Source organism: Geospiza fortis, unplaced genomic scaffold (assembly GCF_000277835.1).
Source record: "Geospiza fortis unplaced genomic scaffold, GeoFor_1.0 scaffold104, whole genome shotgun sequence".
Taxonomy (NCBI): domain Eukaryota; kingdom Metazoa; phylum Chordata; class Aves; order Passeriformes; family Thraupidae; genus Geospiza; species Geospiza fortis.
The window spans coordinates 5,476,687-5,499,919 of NW_005054325.1; the positions used below are offsets into that span (position 1 = coordinate 5,476,687).

The 23,233-nt window shown below is 41.0% G+C and overlaps 1 protein-coding gene across 1 annotated transcript in view; it reads left to right on the forward strand.

The window, feature by feature from the left end:
* Positions 1–23,233, forward strand: part of JARID2 (jumonji and AT-rich interaction domain containing 2) — a 212,134-nt gene that overhangs the window by 143,891 nt on the left and 45,010 nt on the right. Inside the window, 2 exon segments of the mRNA XM_031056970.1 lie at positions 8,816–8,985; positions 22,437–22,613. Of these exon segments, the coding sequence (XP_030912830.1) occupies positions 8,816–8,985; positions 22,437–22,613 (347 nt within the window).

Genomic DNA, 23,233 nt, shown 5'->3' on the forward strand with positions numbered 1-23,233 from the left:
ATATATTCCTGTTCCTTCTGAATGAGGCTGGTTTTGCATTACTGTGCACCTTTGTAGCTTCTGTGGGCATATCTGAGCTGGCTCAGCCAAATGCTGTTGACTGTGGTGTTGAAGGTGTCAGCAATAACCAGGCCTTTGGGAGGAGCATTTGTAGGACTCACAGTCTGCAGCATTGTTGTTAGATTGATTTCCTTGTAGACTGATGAATTTGAAGGCTTTATGCAGTGTGCAGTATGGTACAGTGTAGACACAGCTGGAGTACAACTTGGAGCAGTCAAAAGTTGAAGTACCAGTGCTTATGTTTGTAGACTAGAAATGATGCTACTCCAGAATGGGAATTTTTAAGAACTGCTGCAGGACAAAGGAAGGGTGGCACCACCTGTCTCCAGTATTCAGAAGGATCTCTTCTGCCATCTATTGCCATGTACAGCTCACCACATGTCTGTATGGAGAGGAAAAATTTTTGTCCCATCTCAGGTGTTATAGCCCTGGAGAAAGTAGATTTAAAAGAGTCATTGTCTTTCTGTTTGTCCAGATCCCACACCTACTTATAGGAATAAGGCTTTGGCCCTGCATTTATGGAGAAGTCTGTCGTACAGTTGCTATAGTGTGATCTGATTACAAAGGCTGTAAGAAAACTGTTTCTTGGGAGCTTCATTCAGCTGCCATATCCTCATTTGATCACACTCCCACTGCTACTTCTCTCTGGACAGCAGCTAATAAACCCTCCTGTACTTGCCACAGCAATTGGCACACGGGACAGGTGGAAGGGTTTGAATATTTGATGGTCATTCATGTATTTCTATCTAAATCAGCCTTTATCCAGCTGCTAGAGTCTGAGCTTGAAGTATGCCATTGTTGAGATATTTGAAGGTGGATGTGTGGCTTTGTAATTGTGCCATGCTGGAGTTGCACCTTGGTAACTCTTCTTAAGCAGGATGAGAGGTTGTGACCCTGCCTACACTGCTGCAGTGATGCAAATTGTGTGCAATAAGCATGGACTGTCTAGCATGGACTGTTCTTGCATGAAGTCCAGTTAAAACCAGTTGCAGCCGTAAGGTGAGAGAGCCCTTCTCCTGGAGAAGGGCTGCAACTTTGACTAATTATGCTTTTGGTTTTTTGGATCTTTCTTGTTGCACTTTGCTTCCCTGTATCCTGAAGTCCACTAAGGGCACTCAGGTTCACAGTGGGAAATCCTGCTGCTACATAAGAGTAGTGTCAAAATTCCCTGAGCACTGTGGATGTTTCAGGGCGAAAACCCTAGGTGTTTAGTGGCCAGTGTGATTTAGCCCTCTCAAGGTTATCTAGACCACTGAAACACCTGCACTTACTGGATCCAGAGGTGAAACCTGAACGCAGTGTTAGTTTTCTACAACTTCTTTTTAGAAACTGTCTAGTATGGGCCTCGGCCTAGCAGGCAGGCTCTCCATACCTATGTCATTGTGATTGCTAATATAGGCAATGTGGAGTATTTACAAGGCTCATTTATGGTGGCTGGAGTTGTCCAGTTCCTCCTAACAAGTTGTCCAATTCCTCCTAACAAGTTAAAGTGGTGGGGGATGGTAACAGTGCCCAGCCGCTTTTAAGGACTCCCACTTTGCCCAGTGCTATCTTTTGTGTTGTTTGAACAGCCAGCTGTTCCTCTTAATAGGTATAAGTGTCTCTGCTAAACTGCAGGACATGAGGAGGGTTTGGAGACTGCAAGTACCTTCTTGTAATCAGTGAGTATTGCCAGGAAAAACAGGCGGTTCCAGAATTAATGATAACTCAAGCAGTTTTAAGCAAAAAAAGTTTGTGTCTAGCTGTACTTTGAACTAGTCACGAAGCATATGGGTTAGCTCAATTATTGTTCATTAAATGCTATTTCCAAACACCTTTCTGTTGTTAACAGGAGAGGAGGTTCTCAGAAACCAACTGCTTCCCATTTAACAGAACACACACACACACCAAAAAAAATCTCAAAGGAAAATGTGCATCCATTCATTGTGGCTAAAGTTTTAGAGCAAGAAGTGTTTTTTAAAGAAATGTGCCCTGTTAGGCTTTACAATCAAGGACTGAATGGATTTAATATTGTGTTTTCATTGGATCACTTGAAAATTTAAATCTGGTTTAAAATTGTGTTATTAATTTAGGCTAAATTTTGATTTACTGACCCACAGAAAGTAAAAAAGATTGAGTGAATAAAGGTCTTAGTAAAACAGCTTCTGTAAATTCTTGCATTCAACCTTTCTGGAATGTTTAATTTACTGAAAAGTAGCCCAGATTCTTTTAATCATATGGTAGGGTTAAGAAGTACACTCTTACCTAGTAGTACAGGTCTAGGTTGTGTCTCAGGTTACATTATCTTGTGAATTATTTTGAAGGAGCCATATCTGAGAGTGACCCCATGCTTTGCAATAGTTAGCTGCACTTGATATCTTCATGGATGGGAGCAACCAGGTTTCTTAATTTCTAGTCCCTTCCTGGTACAAACCGGTGTGGGGACACAGATGCCGATTGAATCTCTGTTTCCTCTACTGCAGACTTGCTGGCAGTAGCAGTGGAGCCATGTGTTATCAAATGGGCAACAGATACCACTGATACGGGCAGAAAATGCTATCCCAGTAGCTTTGGGGCATGTGGGAGCGTAAATGCAATTTAAAGGACTCCTTCACATGCTGGCTTTCTTGCTCTTGGTGTGGTGCTGTTGATTGACCTGACAGGGTAGCTTGGGACACAGTGGTGGCAGAGGTGAGTGAGTACAAATAGAAACACTGCCTAGTGCCACCAGAGCCAACAGAGCATACTCAGGGTGTGCTCCAGGGACAGCCAACAAGATCTTGTGTTCTGAGGGGATTTTTTTTCCCACTTCGTGTTTTTGATTATCCAACTGTTAACCATCACAATTTGGGGAAAAAAGAATATGTTTCATATAAGTTTTGGTATTATTGTTGTAGAAATCTAGTTGAAGTTTGGAACCCTGTTCACATGAACAGGTGGTCTTCTAGAAGGTCACTGTTGGACTTACTCTGAGGATTGAAAGGGTAAAATGTAGCTTAGCCATGCTTCCTGCTGGCTAAGATTTCTTTTTTGTCCTGTGAAGAATGATACCTCCAGCAACAAGTTTTGAATACTCATCTTGGGCTTGCCTAGAAGTGCCTGTAACATGGTCGACTTTGAGGTGGAAATTACACACTTGATAATCATCTGATTTCCAGCAGACACCTGGCTATTAAAGCCTAAATTACGTTTTTATTTTATTTTTAAATGAGGGCAGAATATTTCTGCAGCCTGTCACATTCAAGTTTACCTTAGTGAACAAAGCTGCACACACAAGTGAATTTTTCTGTACAGACATGCTGTGTGCCAGACCAAGTGCCCCGTTGTATGGTGCAGTTACACAATTTACATACTTGGTTTATCACCTCCAACGAGACCGAAAGATGGTGCACTTCAGACCTCATTGAGATCAGGGGCACAGAGCCAAGCAAACCTCAGAGATAAGTTTTTCACCATGCCAGCAAAATGTCACAGCAAGGAAGGAAATAACCCAGGTATTCAGCAGAGGGGAAGCTATAATGATGTTAACATGAACAAAAATCTGTGAGGTAGAGTGCCTAGCCCTGCCAGAGCCTTCCCTTAATTGTTAAGTGAAAAGCACATTGCAGTGAGAAGGAAAATGGGAATTAGTCACAAAACTGTACCGCTCAAGCAGCTGCTTCAGTTTTGGCTCCTATAGTGTTTGGAAACCTAACTCTTTGTCCTGCTGTTGTCAAGGAAAAGGTTGTATCAGGCTACAGAAAAGCAGGAAAAGGCAAAAGCAAAAGTGGAGTTCAAGGAGTAAGTGAAAGGTAATGAGACCAAGCAGCAAGGACATATGGTAGCACATACTAAGCAGGAAGCTTGGTGGAAACCTGCAGATTGCTGGAGATTAGAGAACATTTGCAGAAGATTGTTTTGCAAATCTCTTCCCAGTTGAGATGCTTAGGCATGAGAACAGTCTCTCAAACCCAGAATTTTCTCTAAATAGATAAGGATGCATGCAAAAAAGATTACAAATCTGTGCATATTTGGTTTTGTGTGTGTTTTATCATACTTATGCTTTGTTTTCGCTTAGGAGTTATGGAGTAATAAAGTGAAAAGAGTAAGATTTTTGTACTCGTGTACAACAAAATCTCACATACTGATAGTTTAATATTGATTTGTTGCTAGCACATGCACTGTTATCTAGAATGTTAATGTTTACTAAATTTAACATAGACTGCTATTACTAACCTGAACTTTGCTTTGTGAAGAAAAGACTGCCTTTGTGTATTAAGTCTTTTTTTCCTAAATGTGGACTTTTTTACAAGCTAAAGAAATGGTGCTAGGATATGCTTTTTTTAAAAGACATTCTGAAGCACTTTTAGTTAACGCAAACTGTAGTGTTTTAATTACAAAGAATGCAATTTGCTTAAAATGTTCTACTAAAAATGAGCTCTACTCTAAAAAAGCTTCAAAAAGTATATTTTGTGTCAGGAGAGAAATGTTTTGTAGCCTAGCCTGACTTTTTGCAATCAGGATATTTTTGTTGTGGTGTTTTAGTCTCTGGCTGAAATTTACTTTCTTAGACCTATACAGTCAGTTCAGTAGAAGAGAAGCATACCCAAAGGAGGTGAGACTTCCTCAGGCTGAGGCTTTTTTGAACTTTGCGTCATAGGTATGTGTTTAAAGTCTCTCAAAAGAAGTAGAAGGAAAATAATCTCTTCTGTTGAGAGAAAGTGGTTTACTGTTTATTTTTAAATAGTCTGGATATTTCTGGCTGCATGTTGGGTGTTTGCATGACGTTTAGATGTGGGATTATTTTAAGTTCTTTCCTCATCCTTTTCCATCTTACGAAGTTTTTTCTGTTTGCGTATTTATGAGCCTTACATAGTGTGTACCCTTTCAGTGAGGACAAAGTGAGCAATTTATTTTGAGGGCGGAAACAGGATTTTTTTTTTTCTTTCTACTGTTCATGCCAATCTGTCTGTTGTTGCCAAATGCACACTAAATAGGTCATTCCAGCAGAAATCCTTGCATTAGGAAGCAAAGAGGAAAGTGTTGGTGGTGTTAGGCATTTAAACAATCGTGGATTTATTTATGTTGGAAAAGACCTTTAAAGTCATTGACTCCAACCATTAACCCAGCCCTGCCAAGTCTACCTGTGTCCTTAAGTGCCACATCCATGTGTCTTTTTAAATGCCTCCAGGGATGGTGACTCAATCACTTCTCTGGGCAGACTATTCCAATGCTTTGCAACCCTTTCTGTAAAGAAACTTCCTAATACCCAATCTAAACATCCCATGGCACAACTTGAGACCTTTGCCTCTGGTCCTGTCACTTGTTATGTGGGAGAAGAGACTGACCCCCATCTGGCTACATCTTCCTTTCAGGCGGTTGTGGAGAGTGATGGGATTCCCCCTGAGCCTCCTTTTCTCCAGACTAAACATCTACAGCTCTCTCACTCAACTTCTCACAGGGCTTGTGCTTCTGACCATTCACCAGCTCCATTTCCATCCCCACCACCTGAGTGTCTCATGGTGAGGGGCCCAAAACTGAACACAGCATTTGAGGTGTGGCCCCACCAGTGCTGAGTACAGGAGGACAATCACTGCCTTGGCCCTGCTGGCTACACTGTTTTTTTCTAAATTTTAGATAGGCACCATCATACACACACTGTGTCTTTCTTAACACTTTTTATCATTTCTGTTCTTCCTTGTTCAGAAGTGGTGTGTGAGTACGACTTGATACGCTTCGTCTAATGTAACTGTAGTGAAGAAGGAGGGTACAGTCCTTCTTTGGCAGCAGCTTCACACCTAGATTGGATTAAGTGTAATGTGAAACCATACCTGAAATAATTGGTTTTATGCTGCTAGAGGTTTTCATGGGGACATACAAGTTTATTAAGGTGCAAACATGCCTTCACAAGGAAACAGTTTTAGTTGCTGCCAGTGTTTTGAAGTATGTGTCTTTTCTTTGCTGGCCCACCTTTGAAACTGGTCGTGTTTACATAAATCTGAAGCAAGAGCTACTTAAGAACGTGTATTTTGCTTCCTAATCATGATTCCTCATCCCTGTATGCTGTAGCTACAGAATAGTTTATTTCTTGCTCACAGTTCACTCTGTATGCACTCTCAGGCACTGAAGTAGAAGCCTGTGGAGCACACACGTATCCAGGCAAGGAACACTACTTGTTGCAGAAACCTAAAGGATGCTGCAGTCATAAAAGAGTGCTTTCATTTACTGGTGTTCATAAACTGAATCAGTGATATTTACACCCTGTAGCTGCTTGTGGTTTTAATAAAAGATGGATATTTCATAATTTGGTGTCACTGGTGAGGTCAAACTGAGCAGGTGGAAGTACAGCCATCTTTCCTCTCTGGGAGGAGAAGCATATCAGGCACATCTGACCATATAGCAACAAGTCTCCACAGCCTCCCTGGGAGAAGCAGCAAAAGTTCATGGTTGTAAGTGGAGGGAATACCTGGAATATTCTCTATCCTTGCTGAAATCAAGGGCCCCCATGGGTGTGAAGAGCCTGTGATGCTGCCAGGCCAGGCTTCGTGCCCCACGAGGAATTTTTTGTCCCAGAAAAGAATGGTAGCAGATAGCATACTTTCAAAAAGAGAACCAAAAGTACTTTAGGTTCCCTAATTAATTTCACATCTATGCCAAACTTGCAAGTCATTCTCTAATGCTGTTTCAGTGCTCTGGGGACTGATAATAGGGATACTGCAAACCAGCATGGATGATTCTTTTGCTGCAAATGGTTAATTTTGAATCATAAAACAAGCTTAATCTTTACTTTGTGGCATGGTGGGTGGTGGTACTGCTTGCTTATCACTGATCACATGAGATTTGAGCAGGTACAGAGATGTAGAGAGTGGGTGGGTTTATGTTTTTAACAGCCTGGCTGATGAAGCACATCAATGAGAAAAAACTGCTGTGCAGAAAGCCGGGGTGCTTGCTAACCTTTATAGTCTGCTTTTTGCCGAGAGAGCATATGTTTTGTGCAGAACAGGAACCAACACAAAGCGTTTTTCTCTGGCTGCATGTATGGTTTTGGTGATAGAAATGTAGTTGCTTGAAATTAAAATACCATTCATCCTGCTCAGGAGTCCTTAGTCTGCTTGAAGAGATGGGGCTTTGCAAAGCAATCTGAGTAATTTTTGGGAGATACAGGTATATCTATACAAGACCTTCATCCTGGAAAGATAATTGTTCATAGATATGAGGAAATATATGTGCTAAATAGTCTTTTAGTTCCAGTTCACAAATTATAAACTCCATTATAAAAATATTTGTAAACACCAGGTTATTTTTGCCATGGAGGAGATTAAAAAAGCAGTAGGAATGGCTGGTATGTTTTGTTGTTCAGGGCAGTGGGGGTTGGATAGTGAGGACAAGGACAATTTTATGCATAGTTTAGGGAGAAAACTGCTGAATGTTACTTTGGCTCTCTGTTGTCATTAGGGGATGTGTTTGTTGTAACAAACCTCTTGTTACCCAAATATTTAAGGTTAATACCCGTGAAAAACAAGAGGTATGCCAATTTGTGTTTCATCCCTACCAAACGATAACTGAGCTTTCCTTAAGTCACAACAATCGAGGCTGCCATGGAGTGACAAGACCTGGGCTTCCCTTCAGTGTTATTTAATATGTTCCACTTTGACATTATGTAAATACTCTGCTATTAGGGAATAAAATGACATAAAATTGCATCCTTTCTCAACAAGGTTTTAAGTTCTTTCTGTAGCTTCTCTCCTTTTTGAAGCTGTAATAAAGATCATAATTAGAATCCCAGTTGCTTAAGTGAGAAATTAACATGTTCTTATGTGGGGAACTTAGCCAGGCTCCCAGCGAGACCCCCTCCAGGTATCTGTCCTGCCCCAAAATGCTTTCCCTAATACCAATTTACGTTCTAGACATATTAAAGAAAATCATATTCATTGCTACCTAGCAGTTAATCAGAGCCTTCAGATAGGCTTGAAATAATTTGCAGCCAAGTGCCAAAATCACGTGCAGCCGCTCATTTCCTGCAGCCGTATCTGGGCATGTTTTAAAACTAATCAGAGAGTGTCAGTCCATTGCCCACTACCAGGACTGAACAAATTCATTCCACACATGTCCTTCAACCTTACAAATTTATCCCAAATCCTGCTTAGCCCCACTGCTGACCTCCTTGCTTACTGTCTTCTGGGCTGTGGCCAACAAATAAAATCTAAATGTTTTGGCCTGATGTTTTTCCCTGTCAAAAATATCTTCTCCTAAAGGCTTTATTTTTTAGAACTGGGCACAAATATATATATATACCTTATCCTATTAATATATATTTGACTATAAAAATAAGATTCTAGCAGATTGGAATAAATTAAAACATTAATGGGGCTAAAATAAACCTAATTTGTAATTTAATTAAAAACAGAAAGCAATGAGCACTAACACTTAACAAAAAAAGGCATTTTCATGGTGCAAAATACAGATTTAATTTCCAAATAAGTGAATGGTAAACTGTAATTGTATCAAGTGCAAGAAGACACTCAGAACATATGAAACAGTAGTCACAGATTTTGCAGTCAAGATGTTCCCTTTCTGCTTTTCCAAATTGTAGCAGAAGATACCAAAGGGTAAAACAAATAAAATACTGTCTTCATCATTGACCCAGTTAGGGATTTGGTATTGGTGGGAGATGGATTCAGATCTTGATCTCTCTCTCTTTGTCTCTCTCTCTCCGTCCTATATGGTGAATTTTTATATTTTCACACATCCAGCAAGTTCTGCCTAACATGTTTCTGATGTGCTCTTGTTTCCACAGGCCAAGGCTGCAAGCACAAAGGAAGTTTGCTCAGTCCCAGCCAAACAGTCCCAGCACAACTCCAATAAAGATAGTGGAGCCGTTGTTACCCCCTCCTGCCACTCAGATTTCTGACCTCTCCAAAAGGAAGCCCAAGACAGAAGATTTTCTCACTTTCCTCTGTCTTCGAGGTAGGTACCTGGCAGCAGCACTGGGGCACAGTCTCATTCACAGAAGGAGCTGTAGCACTGCACACCAAGCAGCAGCCAGACAAATGTACTGGAGCTGCACTTGAAGGTATTGTGTGCATTTCAGCTCTCAGCAATTTGACTGTATCTGCAGCAGGAGCATTCGAGTTCATGGTTCTAAAGATCATAAAATGAGGCTGGTAATAGTGCAAAAAGAAATTTCTTTTATGCTTGGCTCTCTGTTACCCTGAATGGGTTTTTGTCTAGCTCTCTTAAGTCCTCCCTATCCTCCTTTGTTTTGTCTGACTATAAAGTGGAGAAGTGCTTAACTTGCCTGAGTACTTGTTCCTGCAAGAGGAGAAAATCTGCTTGGAAATTCCCCTTCTTTACCTACTCACTGTCCTTTATTGTTCAATCTGAGTGAGGTTTTTCATCTGACAGTGGGTGGAGGGATTGCTATTGTTCTTGTCTGCCTCAGGAGCTGGATTGTTCCCGTGGTGATAATTAAAACAGGTGAGCTCCTCCTCTCAGCAATCCAAGTACAAAGGAGGCATCTGAAATTGTGGAGTGAAATACTCAAATTACTTCACAGTAACAGGTGCTCGAGCCTGGCTGGAGCTGTGTGGTGTGTCAGGGATCCATGGGCTGTCTGTGCGCAAGCCTGCGTGTCAGACTTGGGGGGCCTGAGCATGAGGTACTGTCCAGATTAAACTAGAGAAGGAGATGTTACTCAAGTGGTCATTTTTCTTAAGACTTTCCATGGCTCTGTGTCCCAAGTCTTGTGCTGAAGATAGCATCTTTCAATTTTATCCCCCAGTTGTCATGTTATCTCTTGCTGTGTGTTTCTGGATAGGTGCATCCCCTGTCTCATTCGTTAGCCCTAGCTGCATCCTCTGTGCTGCAATGGTGCCCCTTGGTGTTGTTTTGTCCCATTACCTGCTGAAAGGTTGTGCATTTGTTACAGATAGAGCTTGTCTGCAAAAGTCTTACCTGGTGGGTTGAATCTTTCAGAGCTTGAGTTCCTCTTTCTTAGGTCTCAGTTGCATCTGTGGACAGCAGTGATCAACACCACCTGTAGCTTCCTGCTGAGGCTTTCTCACCTTAATGCAGTGTGGTTTGATTTTCTGTAAGGTTTTAGGCTAGTGGTACTTTCAGATTGGTTGCTAATTTATCCCTCTTATTTCACATCCAATATGGAGCCTCCATCCTGTTGGGACCTGTGGTAAAGTGGGTGGGTGGAGGGGATAGCAGGGGGTGATTTGCTAGCTTTTGTGTTTATTTAAAGGATGAAGAGGAGCAGAATCTAATGGAGTTCAAAGTGGCATAACGGTCCTTTGAAATGTAATCTGTGGAAATGTATTTCTAATTTAGTGTGCGTGAGGTTGATCAGTCTGTTGGCAGCGTGTCACTGCTGTGATCTGGGCCAACTGCCACAGTTGTTGGTGAGAAGAGTCAGATGGGGGTTCTGTGTGTCTGTGTGTCTGTGTGTGAGCACACATGGCTGCATTCACACGCTTGTTTCCACTGCTTGCTAACTAAGCATGTGCTATTTATAGCTTTGAAGGCACTTGCACTTACGGAAAGGCAACCTGTGTGGGGGTGTCACTTATCTCCACTTTTATTTCCTACTCTTTTAGCATTCTCTCTGTGTTCTGGTTTAACAATGCAAATGGGAAGCACGGGTACTTTAGTCCTATTCCAGTGCTTCATGTTGTTGGATTTTTATTTTTTTTTATTTTTTTTATTTAAATCAATGGGTGTTTAGCTCTTGCACCTGTAATTTTCTCCTTTGCTATTCATCTGTGGCATAATTGATGTTTTGTACTGTCAATTAAGAACTTGCAATTCATTCCTAATTTCTTCAGTATGCAGGAGTACTTGAACATTTCTGACAACACATGCATTCAGACTGCAAGATCACAATTACAATTATGTTAAAAACCACGAGGGAGAGTCTGCTCTGAGTGCCACACATGGCATGTTCTTGGTCTGCTTAAACAGTCTGAAGAAAAACTGTGAAAGGGAAAGCTGTCAGCTTTGTGTTTCAGCACCCCCACAAGCTTATTACTGCATCACCCCTGTATAAAACATGAAAAGAGCCAGTTAAAAAAGAGGCAGGAGAATCTTCTTGGACACCTGCTCCCTGGATGCTTCTCTGGAGGAGCAGAAGAGTGCTGTGGCTTGGAGGGAGGGGTTGATGTTCAGACTTGTATTAGCATGGTTCTGGCTTCTTTGCCTGAACTGCTGTGTCCTTCAAGGGGTCCTGGCTGCCTGAGCTTGTGTCCATTTGGTCTCTGGGAATGTTTAGCTCCAGGTGGTTGTTTCTTTCGATTTGTCCATTTCAAAACAAGGAGATGGAAGTTGTTAATATGCTGGTAGGGAGTTCATGTAGCAGTGTGCTGGTACATCCAGCTCCAGAAAGGTCCCACAGGTGCCTCTCCAGGGCACTGGCAGGCTTAGTTTGGTGCTACTCTTCTGGTGCTGCCTAGTGAGCCTGGAGAGGGAAGAGCCAGCAGCTTATTAAGATCCTGCATAGGGAAGGAAGACTTGGGATTTTTTGGAAGGAGTTATTTTGATTTGGAACCTCCATGCTATTATTTTTATTGCAGTGTTGAGGGTTTCAGAATTGGTTGCATGGTGGGACAGGTGGTTGTTCTGACTTCTGTCCAGCTGTATGTGTTCACCTTGGCTCTTTGTGCTTTCACCATGAAATGCAACATGCAATTGCATGGAAATAAGAGCACACTAGAACTCACTCACAGGGTTGAAGATCAGCACTTTGAAAGTCTTAAGTGTAGGAGTGATAAGATCTAGGACAGTAAATCCCTATGTTTGTTTAAGCAAAAAAAAAAAAAAACCAACAAAAAAAAAAAAACTCCATCAAAATGATCTGGTGGTATAAACCCTAGATTCATGATCAAAGCCTTTTTTTGACAAAGGAGTCTTTCCCAGGATTGCTGGGAATGCAGCTCAGTGGTCTTCTCTGTCCTTGTACCACCATACCCCACAGTGGTGTCAGAAGCACAGAGCAAATTTGTCACACCATAAAAGCACGAGTCACTAAGGGTGGAAAACACCTTCAAGATCACGAAGTCCAACCTTAGACTCAATTCCACCATGAATTCACATGTCAGGGAGTACTTTCATTTTCTGTTTTTAAACAGAGAAATTTAAGCATCCTGTCACCACTATGGCTCACTCTTCATTGTTCTTGTGGGGTTTATTTTGAGTAGGGGCGGCTGAACTCTGTCAGTGAAGGGGCAATACTATTATGCTACGATGTGGAAGAAAGTCCCTTGACATGTATAAGGTCCCATACTTAGGAGAACAAGTCCCATTTACCTGTCCTGCTGTGTGTAAGAAAATCCAATGATTCAAATAATTTTAACTGCCCCCCCCCCCTCCATTAGCACCCTGCAATTTCAAGGGGAAATAATTTAACCAAGATGACCTGCTTGGTTTCATTATCCAGAACACAAAGGTTTTAGACATATTTTAATTAGTTTGTTTTTCAAACTCTTGATTTGATAATACTCTGTACTAATTACTTCTCAAAAGGTAAGTGGAGCAAAATGAAAAAGCTGTAACAGTTGATGAATATCTGAGGCCTGGAATAAATTCCCAAACTGACCAAACTTGGCAAGGCTCCTCTGCTTTCTATTATTTTAAAATCCTCCTTTAAAAAAGATTGGTGATTTTTTAAGAATTTTATTGAATTGTGACCTAGAATTTTCAACACAAGGAGGGGAATAGTACAGATATCTCTGAAGTGATTGTCTGCAGTGTTATCTTTAAATAGCTTCTTTGAAGGAGCCTGTATGCCCTTTGCCAGAGGCATAATTGTGTCTTTCAGCAGCATGTAGATACGAGTGTGTCATCTCCGTGTAGTTGTAGAACAGCTCTCACTTTTACTATGTTTTCTGCTTTTGATCATATTTTTCTTAATAGCTTCTGTTACAGTGCATTCAAGTTACCTCTGCTCTCTGTAATTATTTACAGGTTAAAATATTGTGAGTCAAATATCAGGCTAAAAGAGGAAAGAAAAACAACTCCCCGTGAGCAATAGATCTTTGGCAAAAGGTGATAACAGGGAGGTTGTGATTAGTAGAGTACATTTTAAGAAGTTTTCCCATGATCAATTTTCTAATTAAGCTGAGCCTCTGGGAGTTACATGCTAGAGAATTTCAGAGATTCCTAAATAAAAATGGTTTAATTGAGATCTCACAAATTGAGTTTTCAGGCTCTTCTATTCTGCAAAATGTGTGATTTTTCTTTTTCTTTGAGTGCTGTGCTGACTTAATAATCTGATGATTTATTACAATTGGGCAGAATCAAAACAGAAAATTTCACTATGTGAAATATTTGTCTGAAATATGCCTGTTTGTCTGAAGTTCAGTAGCTTCTAACTTTTAGTGCAGCGCACTCTTAAACAGGCTTTTTATTCTTTTAAGCACCTGTATTTGGGTGGTAAAAAGGATCAGGGGCTTTTGACCTGAGTCTTCTTTTTTGGAGAAATTGATGGAATCAGTTCATACCTGCAGAGATTTCCGATTACAATGGGAGAGCCCCCAGAAGTGAAACTTGGGAGTTCTTAATCTTGGGCATGTTACAAAACCAACTGTTAATTTGCCAATCTTTTCAGCAAAGCAAAAGGTATGTTTGTTTGCCTGTTAGTTTGGTGTCAGCAGGCTCAGTAGTCAGCCTGTGCTGCTGTCCTTGGAGAGCTGCTGCCTTGCATGGGTCACACTCTTGAAGCACCAGCCATTGGCACCATGGAGACTTGATCTCCACATCAGAGTAAGCAGATTGAATAGCACTGCAACTTGATTAGGCTGGAAGCAAAGCAATGAAATGCTGATACTGTCCAAAAGTATGAGCTTCTTTGCAGTCTGGGTTACTTTTTACAATATTAAAACTTTTTAAAATATTAAAACATATTATTGTATGCAGACATACAATAACTTGTTTAAAATACTGGAAGAAAAATTTTAATTGATTTTGTTATTATATAATTTAGTATTTGAAACTAAAATTTTAGGATGGATTGTAAATTCAAGAATAAACTTTAGGGTGTTGAATTTCAAATGCACAAACCATTTAATCAAAATAAGCTTGCATTTAGTAATTGTAACCTCAAAATTTCTAAGTTCTGATTTAAAGTTCGGAGTAACATTGGAGCATAGAATATAAGCTGCTTCTCATACATGCAACCATTTAGGCCACCTATGGAATATGAGCTACTAAGCAACTCTTGTGGTGATTTAGGACAAGAGTAATTTAATCAGTATTGTCTGGGACAAGTGGTTACACAGTCTCAGAGTGAGCAACATTTGTGTGAAGAACAGAGAGAGAAGGGACCCTGGTGACCCCCACCATGGATTATTCCTTCCCAGGGGAACAGAGTGTTGCTGGAGTGCCACAACTCCAGACATCCAGTGGAAGGTGCAATTTCATGTCAGTGTGTGCCTGCTGGGAGATTTAAGAGATGGGAAGAGGTGCTGAAGTAAGATAGAGTATCCTGTGGGTAGAACTAGAGCTGAAGGAAAGCTTTTTCTTGCTCTTCCAGTTTTTGGGCCCTTTCTGCTGTTAACGATTTCAATATCTACCCCTGCAAAAAGCCACAGGATGCAGTTGACTGATTGAAATGGGAGACTAATCTTGAGGTTTAGCTCTTATATTTGCTACAGATTCAGTCCAAGTCCCTCAGCAAGCTGCTTGGTATTTTGTAAAATGAGGATAAATATTTAACTCTGTATATAGGTGTTGACGTAGCTGGATGTTGATTATGGATGAGCTACTGGCCTAAAATCTGAGTGCTGTGATGGCAGCAGCAATTCAAAGCCTCACTGCCCAGGGGGCAATGTAAAGTATTCTGGCAAAGGCAATTCCTGCCCTTTATCCCAGCCAAAAGCCTCTGAGACTGCTTCTCTAACCCGTGAATATACCATAGCTTCAATGTTATCCAAATGACTGATTTTATGCTAGGGATAAACCTAGCAGGATCTCTTGGGTATGAAACACAGCCTGGTAGCTTGTTGGGAATGTCATCACGGTGGTTTAAAACTTCCATACTAGTTTTGTTCTTGGTGGGAGGGAACATAAAGTTGAAGTGCACGTGGAAAGCATTGGTTTTGAGGTTCACTGTAAAATCCAGTCAGGCTGGTGGAGTTAAATGGATTTGAGATTGTCAGATAAGAATTGTAGATGTAAGAAGCACTCCTTTGGTTTTTTTATTTTTTAATTTTGGGTGCTCTGTTACTCTGGAGTGTTTTGCTAAGTTTGGACAGTAGACCTTCTATTTTTTTCCTGCAGACTCATGCATTTCCCCACCGTTGCTCCATTTCTCTAGAAAAGGAAAAATTTTCTTCAAGCTTTTGTGTTTAAACTCTATTAGTTCAAAGAACAGACTGAGAAGAAAATGGGAGTTATGTTGCTACACTAGTCAATAAATTAAATGTTACACCAGGCACCTTGTGATTGGAACAATGGCAGCAGAGGGAGGAGTTGGAGCTCAGTTTTATTTCTGTATTTGAGATGGCCTTTTCCTCCCTCTTGCTCAGGCATTGGGGAGCTCCCTCTGGGACCATTCCTGCAGGTGGAGTCAGACAAGTGAAGTACAATTGCTCTTTCCTATAGAATTTATGCAGTTTGTGCTCCTTTAGCCTGGCTTGGTAAAACAGCCATAAGATGCAGGCATAAATTACATATATTTTCACTTCAGGGATTTGGCATTGTCCTGCCGAAACATAATAAGTGGGACATATAATTAATGAGAGGCAGGCTGTAAAAGTTAAGCATTGAGATGCCAGCACATCAGGAGCATTTGAGAGGCAAGGTTTTTCCACCTGCTTACAGCCACAAAATGGGGCTGTATGTCAGAGGAGAAGCCAAACCTCTGGACGTGGCTCACTGTGGGGCTTGGCAAGCCGTGTGCTTTTTTAGGGCAGGCTGAAGTCCCACATACCTTGACCTGCCCTGTGTGTAAATCATTCTAATGTTTTAAATTGTTTTAAGATTTTTCCAAAGCACATCTGGGTTGTGTTTAATTGTTAGAAGGCAAGGAAAAAAAAAAAAAAGAGGAGCTAGAGGGGGAGTCGGTGTAAATAATTCATGGAGAAGAATCCTCCAATTTTGCAGAAACCACAGCCCAAATTACAGAGAAGGCTTTTGGACTGAGATGATTTTTGTTGTGGTTGTAACATACCACAGTTTGAATCCCGTCCAGATGAAAACATTTGGTTTGTACTTCAGTAAATACTGCAGAAGCACTGCCAGCTAATTCTGAAGAGTAATGAAATAGTATTTTTGGCAAAGCACATGCACTTTCCGTACTTCTGATTCCACTCTTCAGATCCAAATTCAGAGGGTTTTTTTAACATGTTTAGCTAGTCCAAGACAAAAGTTAATGTAATTTAATGAGAAACAAAACATAACTGTAATTTAGGAGAGAGAACTACACATTTGTCAAAAAGAAAAAAAGTAATAACCTCATTAGTCAAATAAAATGGCTGAAAAAGAGTATAGTTTATTCTATTAATCAGGCACTTGCTGCTGAGGTCAACACATCTGTGTGTAGAGGCTGCAAAAGCATCAATTCTGCCTACTGTTAGTAGTGAGCCTGAATTTTGCACATGCAAAGGGTGATATTTTTCCTAGAAAATTGCTAAAAGCATCACCATAACTTAAACCCCCTATATTTTACTTTGTACTTATTGTTGTATAAGCACCAAATTATTGTAAAAGAGGGCATGGAATGCATTTGTCATTCCTTCATATGCATTAGGCCACACTTAGTGTGTAGTTGTGGAAATCATTTTTTCCTATATAGTTAGGCTTTCTTTTGTGTTGCTCTCACAATAGGAGGGAAGACAAAATACTCATAAGAGAATTTCAATAATGAAACTGAAGATACTGATGGAAGCAGTTGCCAAACATACTTCAAATCTAATTTTTTTAAAGAGCTGACTGTCCTCCCTTTCTGTAATAATTCATAGCTCATTGTAACCTTGATGAGTGATTTTTTAAAAAACAACTCATCATTAATGATTTTCTCAAAATTTGCTACATGCATTAGCCTCTGATCCTAGGAACTCTTGTACTGGTGAGGAGAGGGTACCTGGGTTTATGTCAGCTGTTCAAACTTTTGTGTGTGGCTCGCAATCCCTTAGTCAGACATGGAAATTTTTTAGGCTTTCAAAATCTCACTGTGGAGGTCCAGCTTTGGTATTTGGCCTTTCCCCTAGTGTTTTGGAGGAGAGGGAGAGGGCTGAGAAGTTCCCTCCAGGTTGCTGCCTGACTTTGGCCATGGCTTCTGCTCTCAACTGTGAGACTTGTTAAGCAGGAAAAGGTGAGTGGCCAATGTCTGGACCAGGGCAGCAGGTTGACTGCACTGTCAGATGGATGCCTTGTATTGAGCCAGCCTTAGCTGCAGTGTCCTGTACACTTTACTGTAGTTGTTACTATTTCTTGTCAGTAATCCATTCCATATCTCCCTTCCCCCACTGCTCCCTCAGCTTGTGTCCATCTACTAGTGCACCTCTCACCAATCACCTTTCTCCAGCCCCAGCACATCTGGGTTCCTTCCTTCTTCTCTGCTGCTGCTGCACTTCACAGCCTTTCTTACAGCTCACTCCTTCTGCCATGGCTTCTCCTTCCTTCCTTCCCAATATGTTGAAATTGCCCCATCCAGATCTTTGGTGACGGTGTATGCTTTTATGCAAATATTTCTGCAAAACAAATCAGCTGTCTTGGCAGGGGAGGGGAGGGAAAGCATTTGGGAGTTGTGTGCTTAGACATCATCAGGACACAATGTAAAATGTGCAGCTCCTACACGAGATTGGAAACATACTTCATTTAATGTTTTGTTTAATAACATAAGGTGATACATTACACTACACATTCAGTAAGAAAAAGAGTGTATAGAGATTTTCCAAATCTTTTCTTGAGAGCTTGTAACATTACATTACAGTTACAGTATTTATTAATGGACTTTAATTTCCTTAGTCTGGGATTTTAATCTGAATCAGTTCCCTGATCTGATTCACCACATGGCCCCACAAAAAAATTACACTGCCACAGTTGAGGAGGTGGCACAGGTATAATAAGAAGAGGCCAGATGGGGGTAGATGTTCTGTAGGCTATTTTTGATGCCAAGAAAAATGTCAGCCACCAATAGTCTGAATGGTTCCTTATTCCTTGCATGAAACGTCTTCTAAATGAGTGGTAAGAAGTCAAATTAAATTTCTAGGCTGCCATCAGATTTGCTGAGTGAGCAGGCTTTTCAGGCACCTGCTAATGGGGTGGTGGCAGGGTGTGTTTCTCAGGGTGGAGGGCTGCTTGTGTGCTTTCCCCAAGCTCTGGAAGGCTGCTCCCTGTTCTCCCCCTTCATCTGTTCCAGTGCCCATGGTAGCAGCTGCCTGCATGATGTGGAGGCTCCCAGCACAGAAGGAGACTTGTAAAATTCAATACAGCCACCGGCTCTCGTAACTCTCTCTCTCACTTGCTCACTCTCTCCCTCTCAGATTTTTCTGCCGTTTTCTTGGGGATGGAAAGTGAGGAAGTGGGGAATTGTATACCTAGAGTGCTGAGACCTGGCAGGCACCACTTCCCAGGCACAGATGTTGCCCTGTATTTGTGCCATTGCCACTCTTCTTTTTTGCTGTTGGTTATTATTTCCAGTGTCACTCTTTATATTACCCTTGGTAGGCTTTGAGAATCACACTTTGGTGCTGGGGAGGGCAGGAGGAAGAGGAGGGATGATTGCTCATCTTTATTTAGTCTTACTGCCTGGCAGGGAAATATGTGCAAGAGGGAACCAGCATAGCTGCCCCATGGGTTTCTGTTGCTGAGTGTGTCCAGGAAGAGATAAATGTGCAGAATAGTGATCTGTGAATTTTACGTATCAAGGAAGACCCTACAATGCTGTGTTCTGTGAATGTGTGTGTACAGATGTGCCTGGTGAACCTGCAGTGTTCCTTATTCTCATGTCATTTTGGAGGGCTTTTATCATCTTGCTGTCATACATCATTTTCATGGTAAATATCTGTTACACATGGAGTAACCTGAGAGCAACAACTCTCAACAAAGTCTGTCTGTAAGGAAAACCACCATGATCTTACCTTGCAGTGAAGACCAGGCAGTGAAACTGGTTTTTACCAGTTCAGCTCATATTTGTGAACAAATTATTTGAGGCCATTCCAGAACTGAAGTAGTATTATAAAAGATGAGGATAAAAATAGTTCCAATACAAAAATTAAGCAAGAAAAGTCAGAGCTTTTAGATTTCTTTCAGAGTCTTCCATCCATAACAATGCTTAAATAGAACAAAAATATGCAAGTCCAGACTTTTTTTTCTTTCTTTCTGTTTGGCAAGTCACATTTAATAAATATGTAGGAAAAGCTGGTGGGAAGGAGGGGAGGAGACCCAGACTTGAACACCAGCTTTTCTCCAAGGTCTCATATTGCAGAGCACTTAGATCAGTAAAGTGAGCGTTAGCAGGACTCTCCTGTGTTATTGGATGTTACTAGTCTAATTTCTCTGGAAATGTACTTCCCAAACAGTCCCAGCTGTCCCAGGAATGCAGTTTAACCATTATTGTTCATAGTTCTCGATTGGAAAGAATTAAAAACTGACATTCTGACAGGAGATTTATGCACTAAGATTACAGAGATTGAATACCAGGAGTTAGGTGAAGTTTGTGCCTGCTCTCGAACTTGAGTAAGACTCTCCCAACTTTCTAAACAGACTGACATAGTACTGTGTTTTATTCTCTGCTTTAAGAAGAAAGAAAAGATTGCTATTGTAATAACAACATTTGCATTGCAGATAATACATTTTCGTTGGTTGCTGTTTAAAGCAGCTGCCAAAAAATCTCAGAGATGTGGAATTCCAAGGAAGATGAAGCTGAGAGAACAGACATTATATCTAGACTCCTATTTTAGTGTCTCAGAAGGATACATTTTCTGACTATTTCTCTAATTATAATAGGGGGATTTCAGTCTGTGTTTGAATCTAATTTTGAGGGTTCCAAACAGTAAGGTTCTTTTACGCAACCATTTGTTAATGTACAATGGTGTCAGACTTCAGATTTTTATAAGAACTTATGCACTTGCATACAGTTTCTGAATCCATACTACACATTTGGGTACCTAGATGGAAGAAAAAAACCAATTTAAACAATTTCTTTTTCAGGCAGCACTGTCTTAGGAGCAACTATTTTAGAGTCTTCTTGTTAGTTGCTGTTGAGACTTAAAACTCCCCTACGAGCAGAAGAATTAATGTGCCTCTCAGCACCTCTTACCTACTATGTTTGATTGCTTAGACTGTGCCAGAAAGTTCTGGGCTTGCATAAAAAATGTGAAGGTTTTTTGTTTCTGTAAGTTGCTACAGCTTCCATGCCGTGAAATATGTCAGCAGTCTTAATTTGATCATTAGTCTATATAAACAGGAGAACTGTAGCATCCAAAAGCCCTTTCCACTAGGATAACTGTATGTGTCCATAGGTTTCTGTCTAGGTTGGATGGAAAAATGCACCATTTCAGGGGGAAAGAATCATCATGCCCTCAATGCTGCTGTAGTGTTTATCCTGGCTGTCCCAGGGCTACTACTCACATGCAGCACAGGATGCTGGTGGGGAGTTTCTGTCTGCTTCTCCCCAAGGCAGCCACAGATCCAAAGGGGCTGTTAGAGAGGCCAAAAGCCAACATCTTTACAGGTGGGAGCTAAGCCTTCAGTGGGACGAAGGAGAGAATTGGATGGGTCAGTTTTCAGTAAGAGAAGTCATGGATTGAGATAAAGGCAGTTTATTAGGCAAAGCAAAGCTGCAAGCAGTGAAACAAGGAATTCATTTGCTACTCACTTTGGCAGGCAGGTGTTTAACCATCCCCAGGATGAGGGGCTCCATCACATAAAATGGTTACCTGGGAATACAAATGGTGTAACACTGGATGTCCCCACCTTCCTTCTTCTTCCCCCAGCTCTTATTGCTGAGAACAGTCCTGTGGTCTGGAATATCCCTTTGGCCAGTTATCCTGTCTGTGTCCCCTCTAGCTCCTTGTGCACCCTGGCCTGCTTGCTGGAAGAACAGCATGAAAAACAGGGGCAAAAAATGCCTTGACACTGTGCAAACACTGCTCAGCAATGGCTAAAACATCCCAGTGTTATGAACCCTGCTTCCAGCACAAATCCAAACCATAGCCCTGTTCCAGCTACTATGAAGAAAATTAACTCCATCCCAATCAAAACCAGTTATTTAGGAATGGATTATTCATTGCAGAAACAGCCTATCCCTGTTTTTGTGCCATATTTAGGTAATTCATTAATTAAAAAGTGATTTTTATAGTTATAAGAGTATTTTGTACAACCCTGGTGGAAGCAGAAATATGCAACCAAAAAATAAGCTATAGTTAGTTGTTGGTGGTGGCAACACCAACAGCTCAAGAGCAAACCAAACAGAATTGCAGTTCTGAAGAGCTTGAAGCCAGAAGTGCTTCCTAAGGAAGCAGCAGTCAAGTAGCCACTACCTTGTGTTGGTCTCTAGCTCAGTTCTCTTTGTCCTTTTGTTTTATTTAGCTGCAGGAAAACAAATGAAGTTGCTATTATCCAAGTGTGTGACTTTTTTCCCTTTCTTTAGAAGAAATTTTTCTTTAGGAATAACTAGAAGGCTCCTAGGGCACCTCTGGGGGATGGACAGGGGGCTCATTTTGAAATAGAAAGTGATATTGAGCTCATGGGAAGTTGCCATTATTTGTCAGCAGTATTTGTACATTTAAAAATCATGGGAGCATCATGGGAAAAGTAGTGAAGAGATGAGAAGTAGCATCCTCAAGAGGAGCACAACAGGTAATCAGAAGGCCTTTCTTCTCTTTTCTCCTTTGCCAGGAATCCTCCATGCAAATAAACTTCTCAATGTCTTCACTTTTCTCTTTGTTTCTTACTGCAGAATTCTGCAAAACATTGTGTGCAATATTGTAGAGGTCTGCAAAGTATTGTGAACTTTAAATGCTTTATTGTGATGATAACTTAGAAATATCACTGTGGTGCAGACTGGTTTTTTTGCTCTTTTTTCTTCTGTTTGGAAAATCTGTAAGCTTCTAGTTGTGAGTTAAGATTTCAGCAAGGCACTTGAGCACGCATTTGAAATTAGGCATGTGCATTAGTCCTTTTCTGAATACACAAGAGTTGTTAATTAGGGCTTGTAGCAGGACTGATTGTCTGGAGTATGAATAGAATGTGCTTGAGGGGGGGTGAGCCCGGGTTTTTAAGACCATGCATATCCTGTTGGTAAAAACTAATAAATAAAAACCCTCTGGTTAGTCATGCACTGATCTGACCTCCCAGCTCTGAGTCCCACTCTCCCCTTGCTGTGGAGGACACTGAAGTAGGTTATGATCAATATGGTTAGTGCAGTAAGCAAATGTGATCATGCTAATGAGCAATTTCTTTATAATGATCAGGTTCTCCAGCCCTGCCCAGCAACATGGTATATTTTGGAAGCTCTCAGGATGATGAGGATGAAGAAGACGAGGAGGAGGAGACAGAGGACACAAAAACAGCCACAAACAATGCTTCATCATCATGCCAGTCAACCCCTAGGAAAGGAAAAACGCATAAACATGTACCAAATGGGCAAGGTAGGTCCTAAGTAGTGCTGTTCTCCTGCACCCCCCAGTAAAGAAATTTATGAGCTGAGTGTGCTCAGTCCTTGTCCTTCTGTGTCCTTCTGGGTCTGATTAAAAAAGTGGTAGAGTAAGACGCAGTTTTAGCATCTTGTGCTTTAACCTCTTTCTTCTGACAATCTGAACTCCGTCGCAGAACTACTGCATGGCTAGAATTACATACACACACATATATGCATATACTGGCATGGGGGTCAGTCTCTTATCCATGTAACAAGCAATAGGACCAGAGGAAATGGCCTCAAGTCACCAGGAAAGGTTTAAATTGGGCATTAAAAAGAATTTCTTCATTGAAAGGTTTGTCAGGTCTGCCCAGGGAAGTGGTTGAGCCACTGTCCCTGAAGGTATTTAGAAGTCATGTAGATGTGGCACTGAGGGACATGTTTCAGTGGTGGACTTGGCTATGCTAGGTTTATGGTTGGATTCAATGATCTTAAAGATCTTTTCCAACCTAAAAAAAATCCAGTGATTCTATGAGATGTATTTATATATGTACACACACACACATATAGACACAGTCACGCTCTCTGGCTTTTGTGAGACTAATGTTTAATTTAGAGTGACTTTATTTGATC